The sequence below is a fragment of the Homalodisca vitripennis genome, chromosome 1, assembly GCF_021130785.1.
Source record: "Homalodisca vitripennis isolate AUS2020 chromosome 1, UT_GWSS_2.1, whole genome shotgun sequence".
In the NCBI taxonomy this organism is placed as follows: Eukaryota; Metazoa; Arthropoda; class Insecta; order Hemiptera; family Cicadellidae; genus Homalodisca; species Homalodisca vitripennis.
In genome coordinates, this window is record NC_060207.1 from 57,253,307 (window position 1) to 57,280,992 (window position 27,686).

The 27,686-nt window shown below is 31.7% G+C and overlaps 1 protein-coding gene across 2 annotated transcripts in view; it reads right to left on the bottom strand.

Annotated features, from left to right (window-relative positions):
- Positions 1-6,738: 6,738 nt before the first annotated feature.
- Positions 6,739-27,686, bottom strand: part of LOC124362103 (ATP-dependent RNA helicase A) — a 43,985-nt gene continuing 23,037 nt past the window's right edge. For both annotated transcript variants that reach the window (XM_046816290.1, XM_046816299.1), the window contains 14 exons: positions 26,096-26,335; positions 25,559-25,770; positions 22,722-22,836; positions 20,328-20,422; positions 19,034-19,246; positions 18,765-18,939; positions 17,360-17,536; positions 17,036-17,217; positions 16,687-16,848; positions 16,432-16,536; positions 11,862-11,977; positions 8,805-9,008; positions 7,666-7,826; positions 6,739-7,012 (listed from right to left, as the gene is read on the bottom strand). In XM_046816290.1, the coding sequence (XP_046672246.1) occupies positions 6,945-7,012; positions 7,666-7,826; positions 8,805-9,008; positions 11,862-11,977; positions 16,432-16,536; positions 16,687-16,848; positions 17,036-17,217; positions 17,360-17,536; positions 18,765-18,939; positions 19,034-19,246; positions 20,328-20,422; positions 22,722-22,836; positions 25,559-25,770; positions 26,096-26,335 (2,225 nt within the window). In that variant the 3' untranslated portion in view covers positions 6,739-6,944. The remainder of the gene's footprint in view (positions 7,013-7,665; positions 7,827-8,804; positions 9,009-11,861; positions 11,978-16,431; positions 16,537-16,686; positions 16,849-17,035; positions 17,218-17,359; positions 17,537-18,764; positions 18,940-19,033; positions 19,247-20,327; positions 20,423-22,721; positions 22,837-25,558; positions 25,771-26,095; positions 26,336-27,686) is intronic.

Consider the following 27,686-nt stretch of genomic DNA (forward strand, 5'->3'; position numbering starts at 1 on the left):
GTAATTAAATTGTTTGTGAAAACCTCACTCTACAATTTCTACTTTTAATTAATGATGTGGTACACTAGACAAGATTTGGCAGTAATTACATGTTTCAACAGATTCTCTTTAATTTTATGTATTTTGAAAATATAATCTATTTATTATAGTTTCTAAAGTTATGCAAAGAGCACAAGTGTTCACTAGACAGTTGAAAGTGATGAAAGTGCTACATTTTTTTACTTTTGGTTTTATCGCATAAAATAACTCCTTATGTGTTTGTACGGATAACTAGAAAAACAAAACACTTTTCGTTTTTACATCTTTCTAGTTGTTATGCAAAATATTGTAAAAACTAAACACTAAACAATGACATGGTGAGGATTTAAAGCTAGGAGACAGATGGATGGAACATTGATGTAGATATTGGTGTGATATTTGGTGGTGTAGGTATAAGGACAATCAGATGACTCACATTACGTTTATTTCCAAACAGTTTCTATACTTCTAACTAATTTTCAACATAACTATCTCGCAATTTGTAAGCACTTATAGCATTGTACAACCTTCCGTATTCCCTCTTACAAAAAGTTGCCACCTCTGATTTCAATCAAGTTACAACACTTTCTTTCATCTCATTATTATTGTTGAACATCTTGCCAGTAAAGTTATATTTTTGTAGTCACTACGAGCAAGATATGGACTGTTGAATAGTTCCCAGCCAAAAGTCTTGAGTATTATACATAAAGTGAGCACAAGCTTTCTAATGGATTAAAAAATTTCCAGTACATGAGCAATTTACATGACTTATTCGGTTTCGCACTACACAGTTTTCAATATCCCACAGAAGGAATTAGGGTGAACTGTTTCTCCGCTCATTAAAAGGCAACACTGTGTCTACTCAAAACACGAAGAATATATTCACTTGGTTTCTTCTTTGCTAGTGATGGCATTTCTTTTCACTGATTTGCCATTTTGATTCAGATTATTAAAATCTGTTCCAAGTTATTATATTGCTACGGAAGTTGAATTGTAGTCAAATATGTCAAAACTTTAATGCCCAGACACTCAACAACTTCTAATACTCATCAAAATTATCTTGAAATTTGGGTAAATTCTAGAATTAATGAAAACAAGCAGTTGTGAACTTCATATTTTCTTGAAAAACTTTTTTAACTGCAAGAACCAGCTCATTATTAATTTAAAATGGACGCCTCTTTTGTTTCTCATCATGCATGTTTCAACGTCCACCATCAAACTGTTTTATCCACATCCTTAGCACTGAATCACCCATCACATTTTGTACATTAATCTCTCATATCTGTTGATTAAAATGAATTATAGATTTAATCTAAAATAATATGCTTGATATTGGTATTATCAATTAACTTTACCATTGGAAACAAGTACTGTATTCAACTCAAAATTAATTATATTGACTATTTTGTAAGTCAGGTTTAGTAATGTGTATGAGTGAAACCACATCCACAACACTGGAATGACAAGAAATGCAAACATAAATGACTTTCTGCACAAACCTAGTATAATAATCACACACACAAAAAATTATATTGTCCGATAAGTTCTTTTATTTTATTACGTCTCACCGCGTATATCAGATTAGTTTAATTGCTACATGGATAAAAGACTTGGTTATAAGACATACCAATTAATCAGTGGTGGAAATTCTAACAATTTTCACTAACAAGTGCAATTAAAATATTTTATTACAACATTTATTTACTATTGTTTGGGTTCAATATTACAAACTACATCAAATATTGTATATAAAAATATTGGAATGTAGTTTGATGATAGACCAAAATTAAATGTTGATGATAACATAGAAATGGAAAATACTACAACTTTTTTAAACTATGGGTTAAAATGTTTGATAAGCTATAAATATTATCACAGATTTAAAAAGTGCTAAACAGAAGTATATTCCCAATCATTAACAAATAGTATTTGAGGGAGAAATGAAAAGGTGGGAATAAAAGATATAGCTGCTCTGAGCTCAAAACGTATAGTGTTGCGGTTATCTCATTGTTCCAGTACCAGTAACCATTGCAACGATTGTGTTGTTGTGACAGGCAGGCTTTCATTGCCATGGTTCCATTATCACGATAACTCCAATGAAACCTTTATTTTTTTGTTGCAATGGTCACGTTGTCACAGCAGTTCCAGCACAACCTTTTAATTTTTCATTGTCAAAATTCCATAACCGTTTCAATCATGGAATGTCATGACGAGGCAGTTCCAGTTACAATGAAACACCTCTATAATTATAAAAAATGTACTTATTAAAATTTACAATATTTATTTATTTTTTTTTTTTTTGAGTTAAAAGAACATTCTTGAAAAATTCTACAAGCAGAAAATTCATAATTCCACACATATTTAAGTTAATTTTTAGTGTATTTAAGGCACAAACGTCAATGGCAACTCATATTTCAAAGATATATAGGAAATACAATTAATTTAATTGAAAAGTAAGTACAAAAATAAAATTCAGGAGGTTCTACTTATCCAGATGTTTTCAACAGTTACAGGCACATCCGTGTATCAGGGCGTTAGTATGTCTCAACATTTCTCTACATCACCGAAAATACGGACATTAGCGCCCAAAGGGTTAATATTTGAATTTTAATCAAATCAAACTTTATGAAAAAAAAAAAACAGGATTAGTTAATTTTGTGGAAGTGGAGCTAGTATTAGCTATTCTTGATTCAATCACTACATTGAAATTACAAGAACAAATATTTATAATTTTTTATTTTGTAAAGCTTTTTGATAGCAAGGCCTCACAAAATAAAACTTTATAAATATTAGTTCTTGTAATTTCAATGTAGTAATTGAATTAGTTGCTTTTATTTATTAAAGTATATTCCTGTGAGTTGGAAATGTATTGGATTTGAACAGTTTTAAATCTTTTATATAACTTACAATTACAATACATTGATAATTTGAACTTAAATCATATCCAAATAATTTGAGGGAATGAAATGTTACTGTTAATAAAAAATTAGGCACATAAGATAAAAAAGTGTTGACGATGAGATTTAATATAATTTTACGTATGTAAAATTATGCAGGATTAATAATAGAAAACATTTAAAAGGGTAGAGGTTTTCTGGTAGAAAATTTCACATATATTGAATATTTATACTTCCTGTACAACTCGCCACACACTCTTTCTGTTTCCGCTACGAGCTCATCCAATTGTTCTGCTTCGTCATCAGTCCACCCAAACTCATTTTTCAGTCTTGGGATTAACTGTTCATAGTCAATTTGCAAAAACTTTGGTCTCCCCTGATCAAACAGAGCGTCTGTAATGCGTATAGCCCGTTTCTTTTGTAAGTCAATACGAAGTTCTCGTAATCGTCTCAAGTACATAATAAAGTCCTCAATTCTATTGAAGATTTCTCCCACTTCCACCTCAGCAGGGTGACGAAATGCCATACAGATAAACCGGTCAGCCTGTAGCAATTCTGTGCCCAGTCTTTCGTAAAATGTGAGACTAGATCCAAAACACAATACAAACAAAAGCACAATTTTCATAGTTAAAAATCATTCCTGTGTAGTTTTTACAATTCCTGTACACAATAAAATTCAAAACTCAATTAATAAAACTATAGAACTTGCTCATAGAAGATTCAAGAGATGTATATCATTCAAATCATTTGCTAGAACAAAATTGTACTCTTATCTGATATAGTGAGATAAATCAAGTCACTTCATTTAATTAACACTTCACTGTCAATATTGTCCATCGGCTATTTCTTAAAATATTGAGTGTAAACATTACTAACTTTAAAGCAACATAATTGGTAAATTTTTATATCTAATTTTTAGTTTACTATAATCTGTAATAATTGTATTTCAACCCAATAAGGTAAGCCCAATTATCTAATATGAAGATAAAAACTTTCTATAGTATAAAATTAGTTTAAATCTCAACACACTAAATTTACTAATATTATATTTCACAAATTATATCTAGACTGCCATAATAGTCCAAGAACTCTGATCTGCACTCTATTCAATGGCCGTTAGTCAACAGAGATGTACAAAAACTTAAACATGAAATATTTGTCAAGTAATGAGAGAGTAATACTCAAAATTTAAATAACATTATACAAATAGGAGTCAACTCATTATTCCCTTAATTTACGTACAGTACATTTTTTTGAACGAATATAAAAAGGAACACAAAAATACCTTTATAAGTAACAGTTTTGTGACCATTTTTATAGTGTAGTACAGATCCTTTGATTTGTAAATGCAAATAAAATAAAAACAGTAGCAGTCGTGGGACTGCCGATAGAAGTGAAAACGGAACTATTAAGTTGAGAGTAATTAACAATACGTTATAGTAGCAGTACATCTGTAATTGTAAATGTGACGCGTTTTTAATTTTCCAATTTTAAAATCCACGAAAAAATATTATCAAATAACTAGAAATCTATTTTACCACGCTAGTAAGATAAATCTTATACCGTAATAATACTCATTTCATGATGAAGAGGTTAAATATTAAAAACATAATTAAAATGAATAATGCTAAATTTTAAATACAAATATTCGTACAAATATTAAAAATGTTTAAAAATATATTCGTTGTTTTCATTATTCATTTATCTGTATAAAAATATGTTGTAATTGCTCAATATTAATAGTTAGTTAAACATAAAATACAAGTGAGTAAACACCGAGTGAACAACAGTGAGTTGAACACCGTTGTAAATAATACAGTTATTGCTACGGATAAAGTATATAATTGCAATAACAATTAAACCCACAATATTTTTAAAACTAATAAATTAGTTAAATTAACTTGGTTCTTTCGTAAAGGTATTTTTATTGCACAATAAACTAATTTATTGAGTTAATACGGTATCAGTGAGCCAATGCGCCAACTACAGTTCCGGCAGAAACGTTCACTCATCACTTCATACGCTACTACAGGCTAAACTAAACTTCAAATAAAAAAAATGATAAATTACAAAAAAAATATTCATCTATTTTCACACAACTTTCTCGCTGACAAATTTTGTCTGACCAAAAAATAAAAAAAATCCTCGCTTACTACTTTTTTCTTGTAATTGTAAACGCTATGTAAAATGTAAACAATAATCAAAATTATTTCGAAATTTTTTTAATATTTAAAAATGTAACCAATAGATTGCCAATATTAAGAGCTTTAATTTGACGCATCTTACAGAATTGTACGACATTAGCTTCACTTTTAAATCGCGAGAGGAAGCCGTAAAGGTCACTGATTTTCGCAGTCTGTTTTCATACTCCGCCGGGACAGTTTTAACACAGCGAGACTGACTTTTTCATGCAGGTTAGTAGTCCGCGGCCAAGTCTACGGTTAAAAAACACAGCGAGACTGACTTTTTCATGCAGGTTAGTATCATTAGCATGTCGGTGACGCGAACCGAGGATTTTACCCTCTACCAAAACGCTCAACGCGCCTAACGAAGTTTTCACTTCAAAAATTCAAGTACAAGTATTTTTTTACAAAGATAATTCAGTCATTCATAGTAGAAAAATGGATTTGTATTATTTTTAAACTCATATAGAACAGAACATTAAAAAATACTTCTTTATTTTAAAATTATATACAAATTTGTGAGAGACAGAATCATAAACACATTTAGTAGGAGTGGGGAGATATAATGTGTTGAAATGACTGAAATAACTTTAACTGATCATAGAATGTTACTGTAAAGTATTATCTACATATAAAGTGTTTACATATGAACACAATCCTCACTTTAAATAACTGCTGATACAACTTCTAGTAAATTTGATCATTATTTTTTGATGCTGGAGATTTATTTATAGATTTTAATTGCCAAAAAATAAGTTAAGCAATTGAAATGCTTGATCAAATCCAAGTTAAGATTTTTTTATATTTGAAGTACTGTATATACTTGTCCTGAGCTGTTGTCATTTTTTGAGTTTAAAAGACGTGTCATGGCATAGGATTGTTAAGTCTTCTTAACAAAAGCTGGTAAGTTGGGTAGGATGATTGCAGGGACTTGGTTTGCTCACTTACAACTTTCTGGTTCCTCAATATTTCTCTAGAGCCTTGTATCGGCCATTTTGATCATTCATTTCTGTTATTAACTACTTATTAATGTACTTGGTCTCTACACAATTGCTCTGCCTGATAAGATTGATATGATGGTGTTGACTTCGACCTCTTTCACCAAAACTGTTGGGTGACATTTTGATTCATGATTTTGCCTTCTGTAATGTGTGTTTTCTCTTTATTGGTTCTTTTCTATTAATTTAGCGTTTCTATGTTTATTTGATTTATGCATTTATATTATGTTAATGAACTATCTAGTTGTTTCTGAAATACTTTTATTATTTGTGTATTGTGGTTTGTACATTAGAAAGTGAAGTAAGAACTTTTACACACAAAATATTTTTTTAATTGATAAAATTATAAGATAATGGTTGCTAGATTATTGACTTTTGTTTAGTACTAATTTGCTCCAATATAATTAAATATATCATACTGTTTTGTAGCATGTCAATTTGAAAAAAAAATTATAAGCAGTTTAAATAAAACAGAGTTGAGCAGTTTAAATTTTTATTGTTTGTCACATTATTTTTTCAGCATAATAAATATGACATTTTTAATCATAGTATAGTTACTACTAGATAGACTCTTTTTCAATGAAAATCTTGCAAGCATTTTTATGAATTTTTGTGTTAAAATGTAAAATAATGAAGCATGAACATTTTTTACTAAACACAAGTTTATTTGACATTTGCTTTAAACAGTCACACTGGTCTAAAACAATAATATTTAAGACTAAATTATAATATAAATATCACAAAGTAAACATAATAAAATAATTTGTCGATAAACATCAAGTTTTTTCTTACTCTATATGAAAACATATTTTAATAAGTCACTACCAGAGTTGATGTTGGTAATGTAACTAGTATCTGCCTCTGAAGCCCCCTCGTCGCCCTCCTCGGTAACCCCCATAGTCACCGGAGTAATTACCTGTAACAGATACATAACACTTACAACCATTATCAATTAATATTAAATTTGTTTTATAAAGGTTTAACTACTTGATATGCTAGTATTCTATGAAAAATAAATATAAATGTAATTTTACTACTGAATCTGTCATCTACCATTCGGTTTCCTTTGCTCTGCTAAATAATAGTATTTTATTTTTAAGTCATGATAAGATTTTATTTTACTAAACGTATTCTGTAAAACAATTATAAGATAAACAATGGTAGGAATTAAGGTATATTCTAATGCTCAAATACCAAACAATTTTATCACAATCAGCCAACATAAAATTATTAGAGTAAAATAAACTTTAGAATCTTATCTTAAACTTTCCCACAAACAAATCTATCTGACCAAAATATAAAAAAATTTGGTAGCCAAATAACTTTGTCATGTCAAATTTCATAATTTTGTTTAACTAATGAACAACCATTTCAGCGAAACAAGATTGTTTTCTTTTGTCTCTCTCTATTAATGAAAATGACACTGATTAGCAATTTATGCGAAAATGAAGTGTATTTATGCGAAAATAACGTTAACAACGCCTATAACTGTTATTTCCATAAATCCATTCGGGATAAATCAGAAAAAGAACTACACCCAACATGTGTTTCTGTTTACTTTATGCTCACCTCTGAAACCCCAGCCCCCGCGCCCAGAGCCCCTGAAGTCTCCCCCACGACCACGCCAGCCAGGGCTACCACCTCCCCTAAAGTACTTGGGCGGTGGTCCGTTGTCCGACATTCCTCCTCTCATTCCACCAAACTCTCTCGGAGGCCTTCTTGTCTGGAATCTAGAAAGTATACATCACTCAAATGTGATTCTTTACATATCTAGTAATCTAATTAAGCTAAAATAATTAGTTAAGTGGATCAGTTTTAGTACTGTTGCTGGTCACAATGAGCTACTTTAAGGAAAGAAGGAAGAAGTAAGGAAGAAGAAGTGTTACTTGAAGGAAGAAGTGAAGTTATTTTAAACTATTTGTGTAGTGCCTGATGATGGAATCATTGATTCTGAAAGGCCTTGTGCAACAATAAAATTTATATCGGAAAATGTTTATTCATTTATTAGTGATAGTAAATTATTTTAAACTTGTTTCAATTTCATTGGAAAAGATTTATATTATTGGCTAGACAACTGATTTATTTTGTTGATCGTGTTACAATCTAATGAGTTTAACATTAAAAGCAGCAGATTAGGTGGTGCTTGAAACTGCAGAAGATAATGACGATAACTAGAGTGATTACTAGTAGAGGCTGTTACTTATAAAATTTATATAAATATTATGGTATTTCTGATGACAGAACAATATTTTACAATTGGCGACCTATTAATCTATCCTTATGAATTGGAATCCTAGAAAACTAGTTCTCACGCCTCCCCATGCTCTATTGTGGCTAAATTAGAAATCACTGCACCCTGTCAGTAAGATGGGTAAGATGCTTTTCTTTGTTTTTATAAAACAGATTTTTTAAGACTGCAGATTAAAGATTTAGTTTAGTATATTTTTGTTTCGAACTAGATCCAGAAATTTATTTTAGTAGATTATGTAATAGGAAAATCTGATGAGACTTGTATTAAATTCAATAATTATTAATAGTGATCATTTTAAGAATTATATAATCAGGAAAAGTACAATTTTTTATATTCCATTTATTTGTAACACTGTTAAGCTAAAACCTTAAAGATATAAATTAATACAAATTCTGCATAAAACTGGACTGGAACTGAACTGGACTCAAAATAACAGAGATGTAAGGTCAACACTTACCCAGCGACTCCGATGGGCTCCATGTTGTGACGTCCAGCGTTGAGCTTGCAGAGCTGGCGGATCACATTCATAACCTTCTCCTCCAGTGGTGTGGGCTCAGTGATTTGTTCTGGCTCCTTACTGGCTCTCACCACCAGACTCTCCAACGCTGGCCTCAGAGCTACAATGGCAGCAGCCACACTAGGGTTCATCTTCAGATTGATCCTGTAACATCAGCTGTATGAAAGCATTAACTTAGTGAAATACATTAACCGGTTGTATTATATATGAACTTTTTGTACGTTGTAATCATTTAATATCTCTGTGACCTTCTATTACAGAAAAATAATATTTAACCCTTTGAGTGCCGGGCTTATTTTGATGTTGCATACGAAAAGTGCCAGGCCTCTATACTATTGGTTATGCAAGAAATGCGAGGGCATATTTGTCAAAAATGTAGAAGTTTAGGAAAACGTTTACAGTTCTCTTATTTATGAACAGATCTTTGTGAAACTTTTTTTAAACAGTTCATAATACACTATACTTGAACATTCAAACACAAAATATAAGGTCATGCATTACAAAATATATACATTTTTAGTATATGTATATATACTTACATGATTTGTTTCTTTTTTTCTAAGTTTAAGGTAGATATCAATTACAACAAAAATCTGTAGGCCAATTTTCATTTGTTTTTAGTGATGCTCCTATGGTTGTGCACACACTGTTCAAGTTTTATTACATTTGATCCACAAATAACATATTTACATCAATTAAAAAAAAAATAAGATGAGCGTCATCTCAACTTGTCACGCTTGGAACTAGCAAGATATGCAATAGTACATAGTATATGTATTAAACGTGCATAATACAGGTATATTTAACAATAATTATAAGTATAATGTGTCCTAACATAATATCGCAAAAATAACATTTTATCCTACAAAATAAAGACGGGATAGATTGAGCAGTTCTAAACCGCTTAACAATTTACAGTAACCTAAACCGGATACAGTACTTTTTCAAAAGCTTTTGTTTCTATGGTGTAACAATTAAATTCAAGCTTCCAGTTGCAAAACAACTTAAATAATATGTTTTTTATAAAACAAAAAAAGAACCAATTCACTTTTACAAAATAAAATAATTACATATATACAAAATGTCCGTTTGGGCATGTACCTAACAAGTATGTTTCGGGAAGCAGAATGTGTGGGTACTTTGGGATTATGAAGAACACAAAAATATAAATTTATAGAAACAAACATGATAGAACGAAAAAACAACTCTTTAATTACAAAATTACAAACTTACAACGATTATCAATTGTTAATGGGGTCAGATTCTGTTATATGCCCCCAACCCCCAACACTTAAACTTTTTTCAATGAACTTAGAACATTATAAAACGATGTAGTTGAGTAACAGAACTAACATTCCATCAATCAACAAGCATTTCCAGGTATTGTGATCGGTATTATTGTCGCTGTTATCTTATCTTTCTCGAGAATCCCGATTACGGCAGGCCGCGCAGCATCACATGATTATTTACGTTTTTTGCACGGTACATAATTGCCTTTCCATTACAATTCAATTTATATTTCTGATCAGCCCCTCTAGAATTTGATATTTTACTGATAGGGATGATATATCTCGAGGAATGTTTTTCTTTCGTTGACATCAGCACGGGCTTCAGTAGCACCTTTGGCCGGAGGCACTTGTATTTTGGGTGGCGGAGTGTGATCAAGAATAAAAACAAGTTTTGTGTGTTTTTTTAAATAAAGAGTTTAGTTTTTGTTTGGTAATGTTTATTTTTGTTGAATTTTTGTGTTTGGAGAAATGTATGTAAACACGGAAGTACAACAAAGCGACGCACCAGCTGAACAGGCGGCGAGACTCTGCAATCACGTTATCTACTAGACCGCTCGACTTTGACCTCTGTCTGAGGATGGGGAGGGGTTTGTGATAAGACAATTCCTGTTTTATATTGACGAAATATTGTTCTAAGCTAATCTAGTAATCAGTAGAAGCAAAATGTCAAATAACGATTCATGTCTGGGTGTGGTCGGTATAATCCCAAAGTACCAATGTGTGTACTACCCTTTTACACTTTCGGCAGATGTAAGAGGATCTTTTCCTTGAAAACAAGGAACCTGTCGACGTTGTGCGTACATGTATACGCTATAACATTTTTTTTTTATTGAAGACAATGGAATACAGAATATTACGATATAAGTATCAATAGTGATAAATATCATTTTAATAAAAAACAAAAATCAAATTGCGGACGGCGGATTACTCGGCCATTGGCACTAAAAGGGTTAAATTGATCAAAGTTGGTGTTTTTGAAGTTTTGTTGGTGTTCTAATTAATGAAAACATATTTATTTCAAATTTGTATTTATTGACTGTACGTGTAGATGTGATTGAAATAAATTCAAATTAAGCTTTGTTACTATATAAATATAACTATACAAAATTAAAACTTTATTACTATATTTGGCATGACATTAATTTTATAAAAGTTACAAGTATAAAATACAAATACAAGATAATAAGAATAAAAAAATTTACATTGTACACAGGTGCAGTTGTTAATGGACCAGGATAATTATTTGATACATTATTCCAAAGGTTAGGCATACCTAGAATATTTTGCTGTATTTTTTCTCGATTAATACTGTCTTCATTATTAAAATTGTCTAAAATGCTCACTTCGAGGTCAGAAACTCGAATGATGAATGATGTAATGTAGCGTTCATTACATCAAGTACAAAATCATCAGGGTTCACTATGGTTGCATAGTAAAATAAAAATACCAATCAAATATTATATTGTGGTTGTATAAACTATATAAAACTACAAATGAGTTACATTTTAAAGTAGATAGTCTCGCAGAAGTCAATTATAGTGGAGTATAACTATTCAAACAAACTAAGCTTATGCATAACAGCTGATTGTCACAAGCGAGTATATCTGCTAAGAGTACAGTATGGTACAATATGAATATGAATATGTAATCATTATTTTGTTAAAATTCTATGAAATTAAAAAATACAAACTATTGTAGGTAGATTTACCATCCATCCAAACGTATGACGTGATCCACATAATCCACCTTACGAGAACCAAACAGCAGCAAGTGGATCGGTGTAACCATTGTCGTTTGTTTGCAAGACACAGCTCTCGTCCGCACCTGTTAAACCATTAAAAAAAATTCATGGCTTTTTAAATCTGATATTGAAACCTTACAAGATCAGTTTCTATAAAAAGAAACAATAAAGTACGATAAGTTGGTGCCTAAATAATGGTTAATTAGAATTATTTTGGGGTTAATTGTTTTAATTTGGATTTATGTGATTTAATAACTCTCTTACTCTAGTTACGTAATCTTTTAATTAGGGATGGATAGTAAGAAAATTCAATTCCGATACCAATACCAAAATTGTGGTCTCGTCCTGAATTTATTACAGGTTCCTGTGTTATTAGTAACTAAGAAACATTTCTAAAAAAATAGTGTAATTATTTTGAACACGAGTCTAGAACTTAAAAATACAAACTTGATTTCAAACTTATGCACTTAAAATGTTTTTTATGCATCTATAAAAAAATATGGTATTTTAACTCCTTTGACACTCTTGATAAATCTGTGTTTAACTGAAGCAGTTTTCCTGATTATTTAAAGATAAGTATAGTTGTATGTATATTTAAGTAAGGTTAAAGGATGATCTGAATAATTATGGTCCCATGACTATAATTCCAGTCTTTTTCAGATCTTAGAAATACGTAAACAATTATTAGGTAAACAATGTTTCATTTTGAAGTCTTATGTGCCTTATATGTAATATTCAGTTTGGCTAAAGATAAGGTTTATCTACCATGTCCATACATGCCCTTATAAAGTTAGTTGAAAGGATTTGAGTTTGTTACAGAAAGAGTTTGTCTACCATCACATTCTGTAATATCAATGGCAAGTCTGTGTGGTTGGTTGTTCAAGGGGAGCTTCAAATACCTTTTGACTCCAATCACCTAACTGATCAATCTCTAATTTGCTCAAGGTGTATCCCGTCGGCATTGAAGATTGCCAAAGTCATTCCAATTTTCAAAAAGGACGATCCTTGCATTCCAAGCAACTATCATCCATTTTATATTCTCCCAGTTTTCAGCAAAAGTTTTGAGAAAACTTTTCTCAAACAATTTGAACAATTTCTTGATCGTTACGAAGTTCTATGTCTCGAACAATTTGGGGTCAGGAAAAACAAGTTGACAATCGATGCTGTAACAAATCTCATTTGCAATATTGTCGGGGGCCTAGAGAGGCGAGAGCAAGTGCTAAGCATATTCCTCGACCTCTCTAAAGCTTTTAATTGTGTGCTTCATCCGACACTGTTGAACCAGCTGTGGTCACGTGGTATTCAGGGACTGGCGCACGATTGGATCTAGTCTTATTTGAAAGATAAGAAAGCAGTGCACTTTTTTTAATTTACATCAACAGATTGATGTGATCCAGAATGAAAAAAATGATTCAATATGCTGATAATACGACTCTCTTCATCAGATAAAAATCAAAAAACAAACTTGAAGTGGAGTCATTCATTTAATTGAATTCATGCATGGAATTGATTCTCCAGAATCAATTTGAAAACAAACAGATCAAAATCAAACGTAATAAATTTTTGTCTTTGGCAACAACAAGAGCAAGAACTTTTATTTGTGATGATGGTGAATACTTTCCTTCTGGAAGATGCAGAATCCACTAAGTTCCTTGGAGTGTACCTTGATCAGGGGCTGACATGGGATGATCACATTGAAAAAGTGTGCTTCAAAAATTTATGTCTTGTGCAATCTTGAAAAATTTTGTTCGGTGGATGTATTAAAAATGGCCTATTTCGATCTGATAGACATTTGACAGGCTTGAGATTGTGGGGAAGCTGTTCCAAATACAGATTTGGAAGAGTTTTCAAATCTCAAAAGAAAGCCGTCAGAATTCTTTCAAAATTAAACCCCAGAGAGTCGTGCAAAGATGCCTTTAGGGAGCTTGGATTACTGACCCTGCCCTGTCTATATTCTCGAGGTGGCCCTGTACTGCCAACTTAAATGCGAGTTGGTACAGGGCAGGGATGTCCACGAATACGGGATTAGAGGGAGGGATAACTTTCGAGTCAAACAGCACAGAACGGTAGCTTTCAAACATTTGCCATCACAAGTTGGAGTCCGACTAATCAATAGGCTCCCTGAGGACATCAAACAACTCAATGAAACAAAAAAAAGTAAAAACTTGGCTAAAACATTTTCTTATGTCAAAGGTATTTTACTCGACTCATGAGGCACTGGGATGAACATTTTTGAAGTTAACAACCATGAAACCCCCGGTTCTGATATATACAAGAATTGTATTACATTGTATGTATTTACCTTGACAAACATTATTTATCTGATGCAGTTATGTATTTTATATAGTTACGTTACACATGCCATGCGAATTGTAGTTGTTTCACGGAATAAAGAATATTATTATTATTATCATAAACGCCTTTGACTGTGTATCATACAAGCTTATAATTTCAAAACTCAAGAATTATAATGTAAAAAGTATGACACTATAACATTTTTATAAAACTTATTTAGAAAATAGACTACAACATTTACAAAGTAACAGTTAAACCTGATGTCTTTTGCCTGTTGTGTTGCACAGGGATCTGTTTTGGGTCTCTTGCTCTTTTTGATTATGGTAAATGACCTTAGTAGTAACATGCCTGCAGAGATCACCCTTAATGCAGATGATAGCACAGTCATAAATAGAAAGAATAATGATAGTCAAGCATTGGATGATGCAAAAAAACAATAAAATCCTTATTGAAAACTGGTTTGCTCCCAATGAATTAGCTTTTTTTAAGTTCTTAAGTATAACCTTACACCCAGCTCTTGATTGGCATTAACATATAACTGATCTGAAAATGGAACTCTGCAAATGTATTTACACTTTAAAATAAGTAAGTAATCAGATGGAGCAGGATGACTTCTCAACCTTACTTTGGTCTCTCAGGCACTCTAACTCACAGTTTAAATGTATCGGGGAGTACTCCAAGTCACAAGAAATATTATTGGTAAAAAAGGCAATAAGAGTAAGTAATAACTGGGTTAACAGGGTTACAGGCCCTTTGTAAGCAAATATTTCTTGAGTTGAGAATATTTACTCTTTATTCTTTATTCAAACTCTTTATTCATATATATATATATATATATATATATATATATATATATATATATATATATATTTAGTGCCTTATATGTTTAAGATCAAATTTAGATAAAATACAAACAAGAAGATCGACACTGTTCAAATACACTAAGCCTGCACTGTTAAAAATATGCCTAAAAAAGTAAAAATGACCTATAATTACATCAAACTGCTTTATGAATACTTACCTGACAAGACAAGGAACTAGGGAATAACAACTTTTGAATCTTGTGTAACCAAGTTTTTATTGGGAAATCCTTATTGAAGGTGGAAGAGTTTTTATTCAAAAAGTTGAACTGTCAGATTTTTATAAATAAAGGTAGCCTTGGTTAAAAAGTGCATGATGTATGTTATTATAATTTATTTAATTTTTATTGTATTCAATATATATTGTAATTTATTGAAGATTTTGTATGTAACGACAAGCTGTGAACACCATTTATGTTTCTTCATATATTGTATATTACATTTGACTGGCCCATGTATTTCGTGGAATATCTTGTGGCTAATAAAGAATTTAATACAAATCTAAATCTAATAACTTTTATGACAATAATTTCATGAGATTTTCAGTGTTGCATATTAATGAAAAGAACTCAAATTAAAGCTACAAATGGTTTACAAAATTAGTCCAAGCATTTAAATTTAGTATATTACTTTTTCTTTAAAGAAAAAAAAAACTTTGGTTAATCAGGTTAAGTATCAAACAATAATAATTGTTTTAGAAAATACCCTAACAGATGAGAGGCTATGACTAAATAGGAGAGAAATTTTTTAAGTAACTAATGTTTTTCAATAAGTCCACTGCAGCAATGACACTGACTTAAGGTAAATTAACAACCACTTGTTCATGCACTTGAGGAACCATATATGTGATTGACCCAACAATTTTACAATGATGTCTCAAAACGCCAATTCAGCAGTTGGAAAATTAAACAGCAGATTCTTAGAGCGACAGAATCATGGTAAAACTGGCTGTAATATGATGTGATTTAGGTTTGATGAAAATTTTACAACAAACACCTTAAGTGTAGATTAAGATAGACTTTCACATTTAAAACAATTTTTTTGCAATTGTGGATTTTTATTTGAGAATACTTTTTTAACTCTCCAACTACTGGTAAAAACTGATTGGTGGCAGGCAGGTTTTTGGCAAAACACAAGCATATTTTCAAAAACTTATAAAAAATACTATTTAACAGCATGTAATTTTATTTACATTTTAAAGTATTATTGTATACACTTTCACTTTGATGTGTTTATTGCAACTCCAAGGAAGTAATTGATATTCTATTTTGTTTGGTGTACCTTAAAACTTTACACCATGAGCCTAGCTTTTCTAATAAAAATGCTGCATTTGTTGTTTGTGTAAACGTATCTAAACCACCCAAATTGTCTTTGAGTCTTACCTTTTCTCCGAACACAAAGAAAGGTGAGGGGAATGTCTGGGGCAGATTGCTACAGTTTACAGACTGTTTGTGAATTAATGCAGCCTTTGACTCCATAGTCAGCACCTACAATCAATAAGAAACATTAGTGAAATATAAATATATGGTTGAAAAAAAAAAAAAAACTATGACTAAATATAAATTACAGTCATAGTATTTTACTAGTCATAGAACAATGAAAACAAATGCTACAAAAGTTATACTCTACAACCTTACCTTCCTCTTTTCCTTGTGGAAGCAGACATTAGGATACAGTCCCATACAAAGCAGAGCTATCACCATGTCTAACTTGTGGTCTGGACCGTTGAAGTTGTACACCTGTGGGATCATGGTCTCTTCTGGGAACCCAGTTGATGCCAGCAAATCTTTCAGTTGTTTCTGGAAGCACACAAAGTACAATAAAATGAGTATTTCACAAAAATTAAGTTGGTCGTATTAAAAATTATGTAAATCATGCAATAAAAAAACCACAGTAGATATTATTCAATGATGTTTGAAAACACAACTTTCTCTTTGTAAATCTTTTCATTCATTTTACTAAAAATACTTAGTGAAGCAAGAATACCTTGGCCTCCCATGTAACTCTGAGGGTAGGTATAGAGAGCTGCTTGTGCTCACAAAAGTTCTCCTCGGCCATAGGTCCATTCTGACGCACATCCTCCCAGGCTTGGAAGGCATTCAACATGGCGATGTGATCAGAGCAGCGGTTACCCGCAAATGCCCTCTGCTGGTAAGTCAACCTACGTTCTGCTCAGAGAAACCAAAATAACAGATTCAGTGCAAAGTAAAGCAAATTATGCAGCAGGATCAAATTTTATTTTTGGATCACTATATATTTTAACTGTCAGATTTTCAATGATTTACCAATGATATACTATCATAGACCCACCTGTAACAAACACTTCAGGCATTGTTGAACTGTTGGCAGCAACGGTGGCCAGAGTGTCACCACAAAAGAACATCACTCCTAGAATCATCATCTTGCCCAGTCTTGGTTCAATGGGTAATTTCGCCAAGATCTTTCCCAGTGGAGTCAACTCATCATTACGATCCAGGCATTTCATTTCTGTTTAATAAGCAGAATAAAATGCACAACTTAACTATTTATTTAGCAGTGCAGAGTTATTACTATACTATTAAAATCATTTTCAAGTATAGCAAGGAAATCTAAATTAAATTAAAGATTACAGATATTCAGAATATAATTTAATAGCTTACTTTTCTTTAGTACTCTCCTAATACCCAACTACACCTTGTAAACCTATTCAATATAATTGGCAGGAAAAGGTACCCCGTACATACATACTGAAAATAACTGATGTATTGTTAAAACTCCTCTGATCATTTAAAATTATTTTCAAAAGATGAAACTTTAGATTTTGTTGGCATTAAGAGCTCTTATATCTGTTTATTTATTACACATCTAACAAACTACAGCTAGCTCAGTGATGGGCAAATCCAGAATTTTCTATTCTTGATTGCAAATCCGAGTCTTGTATACTGTAATCAATTTCCAATTCTCTAATTTTGAATCTAAATAGGTTTTTATTATTTCAAGTAAGATTTAGACAAAGTTATCACTGATCCAATTGTTGCCATTTATAACCTTTATAGAACGTCCGATATCATAAAAAGTAATCTAATAATACCACTCTATTTTAAAAGAATTTGCAGAGGTTTATACACATTTTAAGACACAAGTCATAATCCCTATCTTGTAATTTAATATGATAGATTATAATATAGATATTGTATATTATTAGAATATACTTAATCTGCAAAACATTTTAAATTTAAAATGTCAAACCACCACTAGTCATGATAATAAATATTAAGATGTACACATAATATTTATATATTTTATAGAAGAAAACTATGGTATTTTTTTTACTTAGGTTATCTATCAATGGGGTTTCATATGTGAAATGTAACAGCAAAGTCATGTTTTCACGAATCGTAAATGTGTAATGCGATTGGCTATCATCCGTGGATATTCACAGTAAACTCGTGGCTACACAAGAAAGTAAATAGAGAAAATAGTAATTGCAAGCAATATATTATGTATAACCATTTATTAATTAAGTTATTTATTTACGATTTTTCACAAAGTACAACGAAAACAATTTTTATCAATTGGTAATTTGTGTACTGCCGATTAACCGATAATTAATGATAAGGCAAGTCTCTGCAGATTTGACTGTCCAATCCGAATCTTTGTTGTTTGAGGCTTGGACACATCACTAGCCTTCTTTCAGAATCTTCTAAACTCTTAATGTAAAACACAAATGATGTACCTCTGAGAAGCACCTCAGCCTCAATGACGGCGTCAATGGGAGGAGGTTCGATGGCTTTGCTAAGAAACTGAGGGATGGAACCCAGACGCAGCAGCTTGATGGACAGGGCAAGCTCATGGAGTGGCGTGCGAAACATTTCCGGAGTCATGTGCTCGTCTAGCTTTGCAAACCTTGCCTAAAATCACCGTATTCATCAATTTATAACATTTCAATTAATAGCTAATTATTATATCAGTAATTAAATGAAGGTAAAGTAAACAATTACTCACTCGACTGCACAAATGGAAGCTGAACCCTGGACGTACACGACCTGCACGACCTTTGCGCTGCTCCAAGTTGGTACGAGATGCCCAAACCGTAGCATAGTTGGTCATATTGTTGTGTGACGTGAACAGCTTCATCTTGGCCTTGCAGCTGTCAATCACATACACCACATCGTTGATTGTGATCGATGTCTCGGCAATGTTGGTTGACAGAATAATCTGGGATAAAAAATTAATGTCTCTTGAAGATCAAAATATATATAATATATTAAAGTATCTAAGACCATAGGGTAAAGCATCAATAATGCAGATTAACTTAACTTAATTATTCCTTTCTGAATCATCCGGATTTTTGAAATTAACCTAAGAAAGGTCAGTAGATGTTTTGAACAATAAAACTCACTAAAATTTATGTAATTCACTTCAACTGTTAGTGGACGTATGAATAAAACTATTACTATAGTCTAATTGTCACATATTTTATTAATATTGTTTGGCATAGTTAGTATTTTTTTCTTTAAGTTTATTTAATTTTGTACAGGTTAAACAATTTTGTTACTTTCTATTTAAAGTATAAGTTAATAATTTACTGTAACTGTATCAAACTATTGTACATTTACTGTATATTATATGAGGTTGAGTGGTATAGAGAGGGCTTGATAGCTCTAACTTCGCCTCTGTAATAAAGTCATTTTTCATTTCATTTCAATAGTATTCCACTAAATAATTGAGATATTTTATGAAGAGCCTGGAGCTGAAGGTGTAAAAAATCATCTGGACTAACTGTTTACAATCATCCTAGATTTTATGTCTGCAGTTTTAGAAAATAAAATAAAATTACAACCTACAGCATAATAGGTATAATTTAGTTCATAAATATGGACAAATTTGATGGATCTATCTTTCAAACCAAGCACATTGGCTGAGCTGAGCCTTGATTTTGGTAGCCTGCTGCAGTTTAAATAGATAGTTTTTAGAGTAAAAATTAGTGTTCTAAAGTTCGTGTTCTACACAGGCATTCAAAATCAAATATCTCGAGGCTTTATTTAGTAAAAGAAATTGTATTTTAACATTGCATTGAAAACTTTTTTGGTTTTGAGTACTGTACTGAAAATAGGCTTTATGCAAATTAAAGTACTTGTAACGAAAGGTTTTAAGAATGCCTATTTCAAACTTGTAAACAGTGGAAGTTGATAAAAAATTTATACAAACTTCTTCACAATAATGACCAAATATTTAGTGGCATGTATCTGACCTTGTTTTTATTGATCTTGGGTGTTATAGTGAGATTCAACTATACCTTGGTCACATTGTCTGGGACTGGTTCAAATACTCGTCGCTGATCCTCTCTAGGTAGTTGGGAGTGAAGAGGAATGATAATGTAGCCTGGACCTCCTGCAAGTGTCAGTGACAATTAGTCTCTTGGCAACTTCTACTAATGAAATTCCAATATTTGAGACACTAACCTAGGGTTAACTCTTTTACTGAAGAATATTCTATTATATTAAGTTGAAAATGTCAGTCATTTGTGTCGATTTGATTTCAGGTAGCCTGCGCCCTGGGCATACAAGATTTAACCCCACACCCAAAACTGCTTACCTTTCTGTTTCCCTTAAACATAAGAATTGTTTACAAATTGAGATTACAGTACTCTCGATCGTAAGTTTTAAAACAGAACATTGCACAAATAAAGTTAATTCTCTTAGGTATGCGTACTGTTGGCAGAGGCCTGGTGGCTGCCGTGTTTCTTTGTGGAGTTCTGAACTTTCCTAAACCTCCCACAAAGTTTAGTAGATATATAAAAGTTTTGGGGTATACAGCTGAAGATGTATCTTTTGGGATTATGAAGAAAGCTGTAGAAGCAGTGACTGAATGATGGTAAGAGGGACTTGTGTGTTGCCATCGATGCCACTCAGCAAAAACACAAACATATTTCAGAAAACAGTGTCATTACAAGCGTTGATACAGGTAAAATAATAAATATTGTGATATTATCTAAGTACTGTCGCTGAAAAGATAAGTTTACCGGACAATATAATGAACAATGCTGTGCAAATTATCAGGGAGTAAGTGGAGGTATGGAAGTAGTCAGAGATTGTATTATTTTCCAACGGTTTGTGCCTACTTACAAAGTTCTGGTAGACTGAATACCTTGATGATGGAAACTCCAAAGGTTTTGCTAGTATTGCTAAGAGCATGCCTTATGGTAATGACTATCCAGTGACAAAATTGGAATGCATTTGGACTCATATGCTTTTGGACACGTTCAAAAGCATATGAGTACTCGTCTAACAACCTTAAAATTGTAAGAAGACAAAATAAAATAAGATAAATAACTACCAGATGGAAAAATTTTAGGTGGCCTGCTACACTGTCGGTTCAAAAATGCTACAGACTAGCCATTCGCATAAATACTGGTATTGTGATGGACATGAAACATACAGTATGGGCAGAGTATTATCATCACTTAATGTAATTCAAATCTTCAACATGACCTTTGCCCAAAAGGAAGTAGCAGTTGGTGCAAATATCAGAAAGGCTGTGGCCTAAAACAAACAGTATGATCATGACAAATATTTTCACTTTCTCTTTGCCGTGATGGAGAAAATAAAACCTATTTTTAAGGACCTTAGTACACCTGATCTACCAAAAAAATGCCTGCATGGTAAATCACAGAATCCGAATGAGTCTGTGAACCAATATTCTGGAATCGCTTCCCAAAAACCATGTTTGTAAGTGCACATACTCTTCACTTTAGAGTAAATAATGCCATAAACTCCTTTAACAAAGGAAATGGCTAAGTGTATGGTTTTACAAAAGCTGAGCATGGTTGTTGGGCAGAACTTTCACAACGTCATGAAAAACCTTGATATATGCCATCTACATAAAGCTCAGCGCATGGTTCTGATGTGGCCACGAAAACTCGACAAGCCTGTGTAAGTGTTAAAAGGAAGCTCACTATCTTGAAGACACGTACTTCATAAAAAAAAAAAACATCAAATATCATTAACTACACAGTCAACAAGTACATAATAAACAACTACTGACAACTGAATAAGATTCCTGACAGATGAATAAGAATACAATAAGCTGGAAGATGAGTGGAAAGACCTGGAGAACTCTGATGATCCCAGTTATGGAGCAGGATGTCACTAAACTACAATTTACAACTAACCAAGTAAGACCAATTATTAAAGTGTCTTTACTTTCGATTTCCCATAAGTTGATTTTTTTCACCATACATACAGAATTTTTTACCACTTTTTCTCAAAAACTATTGGATGGATTGCCTTTAAAATAGTTACAGTTGTTCATTTCATCAATACACACATTTTAGGTGCGTGACATTGTGAAAAAGCTTAAAATATACACACACACAAATTGTAAAAACCACTTTTTTTGTTTTTTTAACATATGTTTAAAAAATATTTATAACGAAAATTTATAAATGTTTTGAGCTCTAAATGGTATAAATAAGAGGTCCATATTACAAGGTTCAAAAATCATAATCAGTGGTCCCTGAGAACATATAGTGGTATGTAATGTATAGCACAATAACATTGGTGGGATAAGCCTTACTGAACCCCCTTAATCTTATTGAATCTTACAAAAACCATTAAAGGGATAATATGTTACATAAATAAAGGTTGCAAGAAACAGAAAACAATAGTCCATTACACACTAAGGTACATACCAAATACAGGTGATTGCTGTAGATATTTCATCAGTGAGAAGATAATATTCCAACCTGGAAGGAAGATCAACACTGCTCCTGGAATGCCGAGTCCTTTAATGTACTTCAGCAGTGCCTGCAAGTATGTAACTGCTAAAATATTTCTTACCAATTAAAATATATAAAAAGGCTTAGTATTACTACTTTCTTTCTTTGAATTGCTAAGAATAGGTAACTACTGATTCAACCATGAAAGGCCAAAATAGACGGAATTGTTTTACCTAACAAATGACTAAACTTTCTACTTCCAAAATGTTATTATTTATACATTGTACATCATTACGTATATAATAATAATTATGATTTAACCCCTTGAGGACCAACATTAAATGTTATTCGTTGACAATAGCAAAAATATTTACTATCAAATAAAAAGGATTATGCAAAACATATGTTGCTAAATAGCTATTTTGAATACACTCAAAAAACCCTCATAAACTAAACAATCCTAATATTTTTTATATCTTTACATTATACATTTCACTTGTAAATTGAACTTTTTTTGTTAATAGTACAAATATATAAAAATAATTCTTGATTGAAATATTTTTACATATAAACAAAAAATAAGTTACAAGTAGAGAAACAATTTATTTCATTACTAATATAATACTTAAAAAGAATAAAAAGGTTATCAAGTAAAAAAAAAAACACACTATGATAACATGTTTTACACACAAATTGAAAAAAATATAGTTATAATAGTGATTTAAAGATAAATTATACTTTTATTTTTATAGTGACATTCCATTGTTTTAAAAATGATATTGTCAACAAAATTTGACAACATATATATTTTTAACTGAAAAACAATCGATAATTATGTACTTACACTATTTACAAGAGTTCAGTTAAGGTTTAGTTTATTGTTAAGATTTGTAAGAAGGTAATTATATATCAGGTAAAAACCCCTTTGGCATTTTCAATATACACTTCTTGACCTTTTCCTATCATACCTTGTGTGGTACTCATTTTTTGAACATACAGGGGCTGTCCCTTGTGAAAGTATCAGACGTTTGACATAGCGTGGCAATGACCAGGACTAGCGCCTCCATCTTGGCGTCAGTGTTCTTACACTCAGTACACAACCAGCCGTAGTACATTTTGCATCGTACTTTGTATACAGTGGAATGTTGAATTAGCGCTGCTAATGAAAATCCTGCTCGTTGTGAAGTACAATCTGTGATATGGTTTCTTGGTGAAAAAATTACAAACCAATAGAAATTTATCGGAAGATTTTTTTATGTATGGTCAAGGAATAGGTGGAAGAGAGAAATTCTTGGCAACTTTTGTTAAATATGTTTAAATGTTAGATTAATAATATTGCCTCCAGACTATACCACTTAGGTGTATATATGACTTTGCTGATGCATTTTTGTAAGATGGCAATAAACATATATTTATTTATATTTATTTATTTTAATAATGAGTGAAAGCGGAGTGAGGCAGTGATGCACTGATTTAAAAAAAAACATGAAAAACCAGTGTTCAAGATGAATATCTCACTGAGTAGTCTTGTGAATAATGAATTGGTGATGAAAATCAACAAAACAATCTGTGAAAACCGTCATTACACAATTACGAAACTCTCAAAACATTTTCCCCAAATTTCAAGAAGTTTGGTTCATGAAATTTTGATTGGTAAATTTGGTTACCACAAATTTTGTGCAAGGTGGGTTCCAAAAATCCTAACCGACGACCACAAAAAAAAAAAACTTGCTACAGAACTGACATTTTTTAAAGGCTGTAACAAAAGTGTAAACCCAAGTCATCGATCATATCGTAACTGGTGATGAGACTTGGGTAGAGCATGTCAACTGTAAAACAAAATGGCAGTCAAAGGACTGGTGACACATGCATCTTCCAAGAAACTGAGGAAGTATGTGTAAATGCTGTCAGCAAGAAAAACCATGGCTACTGTGTTTTGGGATGTTCAGAGAGTGATTCTCGTTGATTTCCTTGAACGTGGCCAAACTTTCAAACTCATAGCGCTCATTGCCAAACATTCAGAAACTTAAGACGCACAATACAAAACAAGTATGGGAGAAACTAAGTAAGAAAGTTTTGTTACAACAACACTCATCCACCCATGCCCAATCATACCCAAGAGCTCTTGGATAGTTTTAGATGGGAAGTTTTCAATCATCTGCCATACAGTCCAGATTTGCCCCAAGCGGCTACCCTCTGTTCCCAGCGTTGAAGATGTGGCTCGCTACGAAATGATTTGACACTGGCACTGAACTACATGCCATATAAAACAGTGGTTAAACTCACAGGCAGCAGATTTCTACAGAGAGGGTATTGAAAAGCTTGTACCCCGTTATGATAAATGTATTAATTAAAATAATAGTTATACAGAAAATAGCCTAAGAGTTTACCTTCACAATGTAAATAATAAATATTGTTATTTTCACTTTGTTAATTTTTTATTTGAAAAAGTCAGTTACTTTCTGGATAGATAGCCCTTGTACAAAAATCGGTACAACCACAATAATGGTAATAACTCATTAAATTGCCACTTAAAACACTGTGATTTTTAAAGTGAAAAAATTCTGCCAATTACAGATTGATCCTTAGTCCTTGAAGGATTAAGAGATTGGTTTTTACCTCTAGATTTTAGATTTGAACAGTGCACAGTTTAAATTCTGTGATCATCAATTAAACTAATCAAGTTACTCTAAGTGCATCTTTGAAAATTAATTTTGAACGAAAATTTATTATAAGCTGATCATTTATACAGTATAAGCAAAATATATTTTTGAATGTTGAAATAACTAACATCTGTTAATAAGAATTACCTCAATCAACTCATAAGAAATATCTTTTTCACTCATCATTGCAACACTTTTTTGTGTCTCAATTGAATAATCATTAGTAACTTTGGTGTTAAGATTTTCCTCGTATTCGTCAGGAATTCCATCATCTTTATCTCCACTACCACTTTTTCGTTTCCTTGAATCAGGAGGAGGGACGAATTTCAGCAATTGTACACAATCCTCTAGAAAGTACTCTGAAAATAGCAGAACCAAATATTGATACACAAAAATTGTAAATACATGTTTATATAAAATTACTATATTATATAATAAATTTAAATTAGAACTTATTAGTTCTGAAACTAAATAAGTTACCAATGACAAGATCACTTACCTAATGAAAAATACTATTTAATAATAATAAAATGAAAATTGTATTTGTATTAGTGTAAATTGTGACTCTTCAAAATTAGTAATGTAAAACACAATTTTTTGTTTGTTACATTTTTATTTATTATTTTTTATACAACATCTAAAACCATAATATAATTATAATATAGAAAGAGACGATTATACTACCTTGAACTGGAAAGGCTCGACCGGGCACTTCGATTACAGGACAGTTGTTGAAGTAGGAGCTGAACAGTGTGGTGTCAATGGTGGCAGACATGAGGATGATGCGAACGTCAGGGTAAGTGTGGACCATATCCCTCAATACCACCATCACAAAGTCAGTGTTCACGTCTCTTTCATGGATCTCATCAACAATAACGTGTGACACCCCGCGCAGCCCATTCTCCAGCTTACGCAGCAGTACACCTGTCAAATTAGACATACTAACACTTTTGATGTACTAACAACAAATGTTCAATCTGTATACACAAAAGTTTCAATTGATGTGTCTAAATATTTAAAACTACTATGACAATTTGCTTGTAATTCTCAGATAATTAATTATTTTAATAATATTACAAAACATGTCAGAAATGATCAAATAGATCTAAAGGAAAGTTTTTGAATTCTTAGTTTGTTTTCAATATCTTTAGGATACATTTCAATGAAATTAACTCATAAAATCTTAGTAAAACATAAACCAATACAAATATTTATACATTTAAATTTCTTAACCATATAATAATAGTTGCAGAACATTTTAGAGCCAGCGTAAAGCTGCAATAAATTATTCATAAACAGTCTTCAATTTTAAGTTATTTAAAACTTGTAAGATACATTTATTACTCATTCATTGTTGAACTTATTTTTATCAAGTGATGGAGTTAAGTTTCAGTCTGCTATGGTATCAAATGTATCAGTGAATTGAAGCACGGTACAACATAATGAGGGCTCTTTTCAATAAATGACAGACAATGTACAGTACGCTGCAGAATAAATGATTTCCTAGTTACAAAAAAGAATGGATACATTTTCTTAAAATTCCAATACCAAGCAAAAACCTAAATCTGAACAAAGTTTTTGGATCTTAAAAATACCAATTGAAAATTAGTGACATTAACAAATTAAGCATTCGCAAGCTGTTAAAGAATTTAATAATTTTTTTCAAAGCAAAGCCAATATAAAATATATTTTAAGTTCAAAGCTAATTTTTATTACAGCTATGCTATAAGAGGTAAACGCAAAGACATATAAAACAGGGCATTTTAGTTAAAATTAGTATATTTATTAATAAAACTCTAAAACAAATATTTACTAAACCAAAATCGCTATAGACAACCTTATGACAACCGACGAAGCGGCAATACACTCCAACAGAATGTTTGGTTATGGCTCTGTAGGACGCAGAAGGCAGACAAGCAGGTGGGTGAAGCTAGACAATGGAGCTAGCCCCCTCACACTGTTGCAGAATGTAGGTTGTCTAAAAATACTTTCTGTTCAACCTGATAAACACAGAGTGTGTGTGTGTGCCTGCCATTTCAAAGTCTTTATGTGAACTAAAAAACACTCCAAGAGATACTATGTATAATTTCGGATATAACCGTGTTTGGCATTTAGGTCAAAGTCAATTATTTCGAATATATATCCGTCTACAGCGTGGGAAGGGTTAAAAAATAGCTGTATTGTATATTACTGAAAAATAATTATAATGCACCTCCATTGTGCCACAGCTATTTAGTTCTGATAGCAAACATCATTGACAGTAATTCAGTGTAAA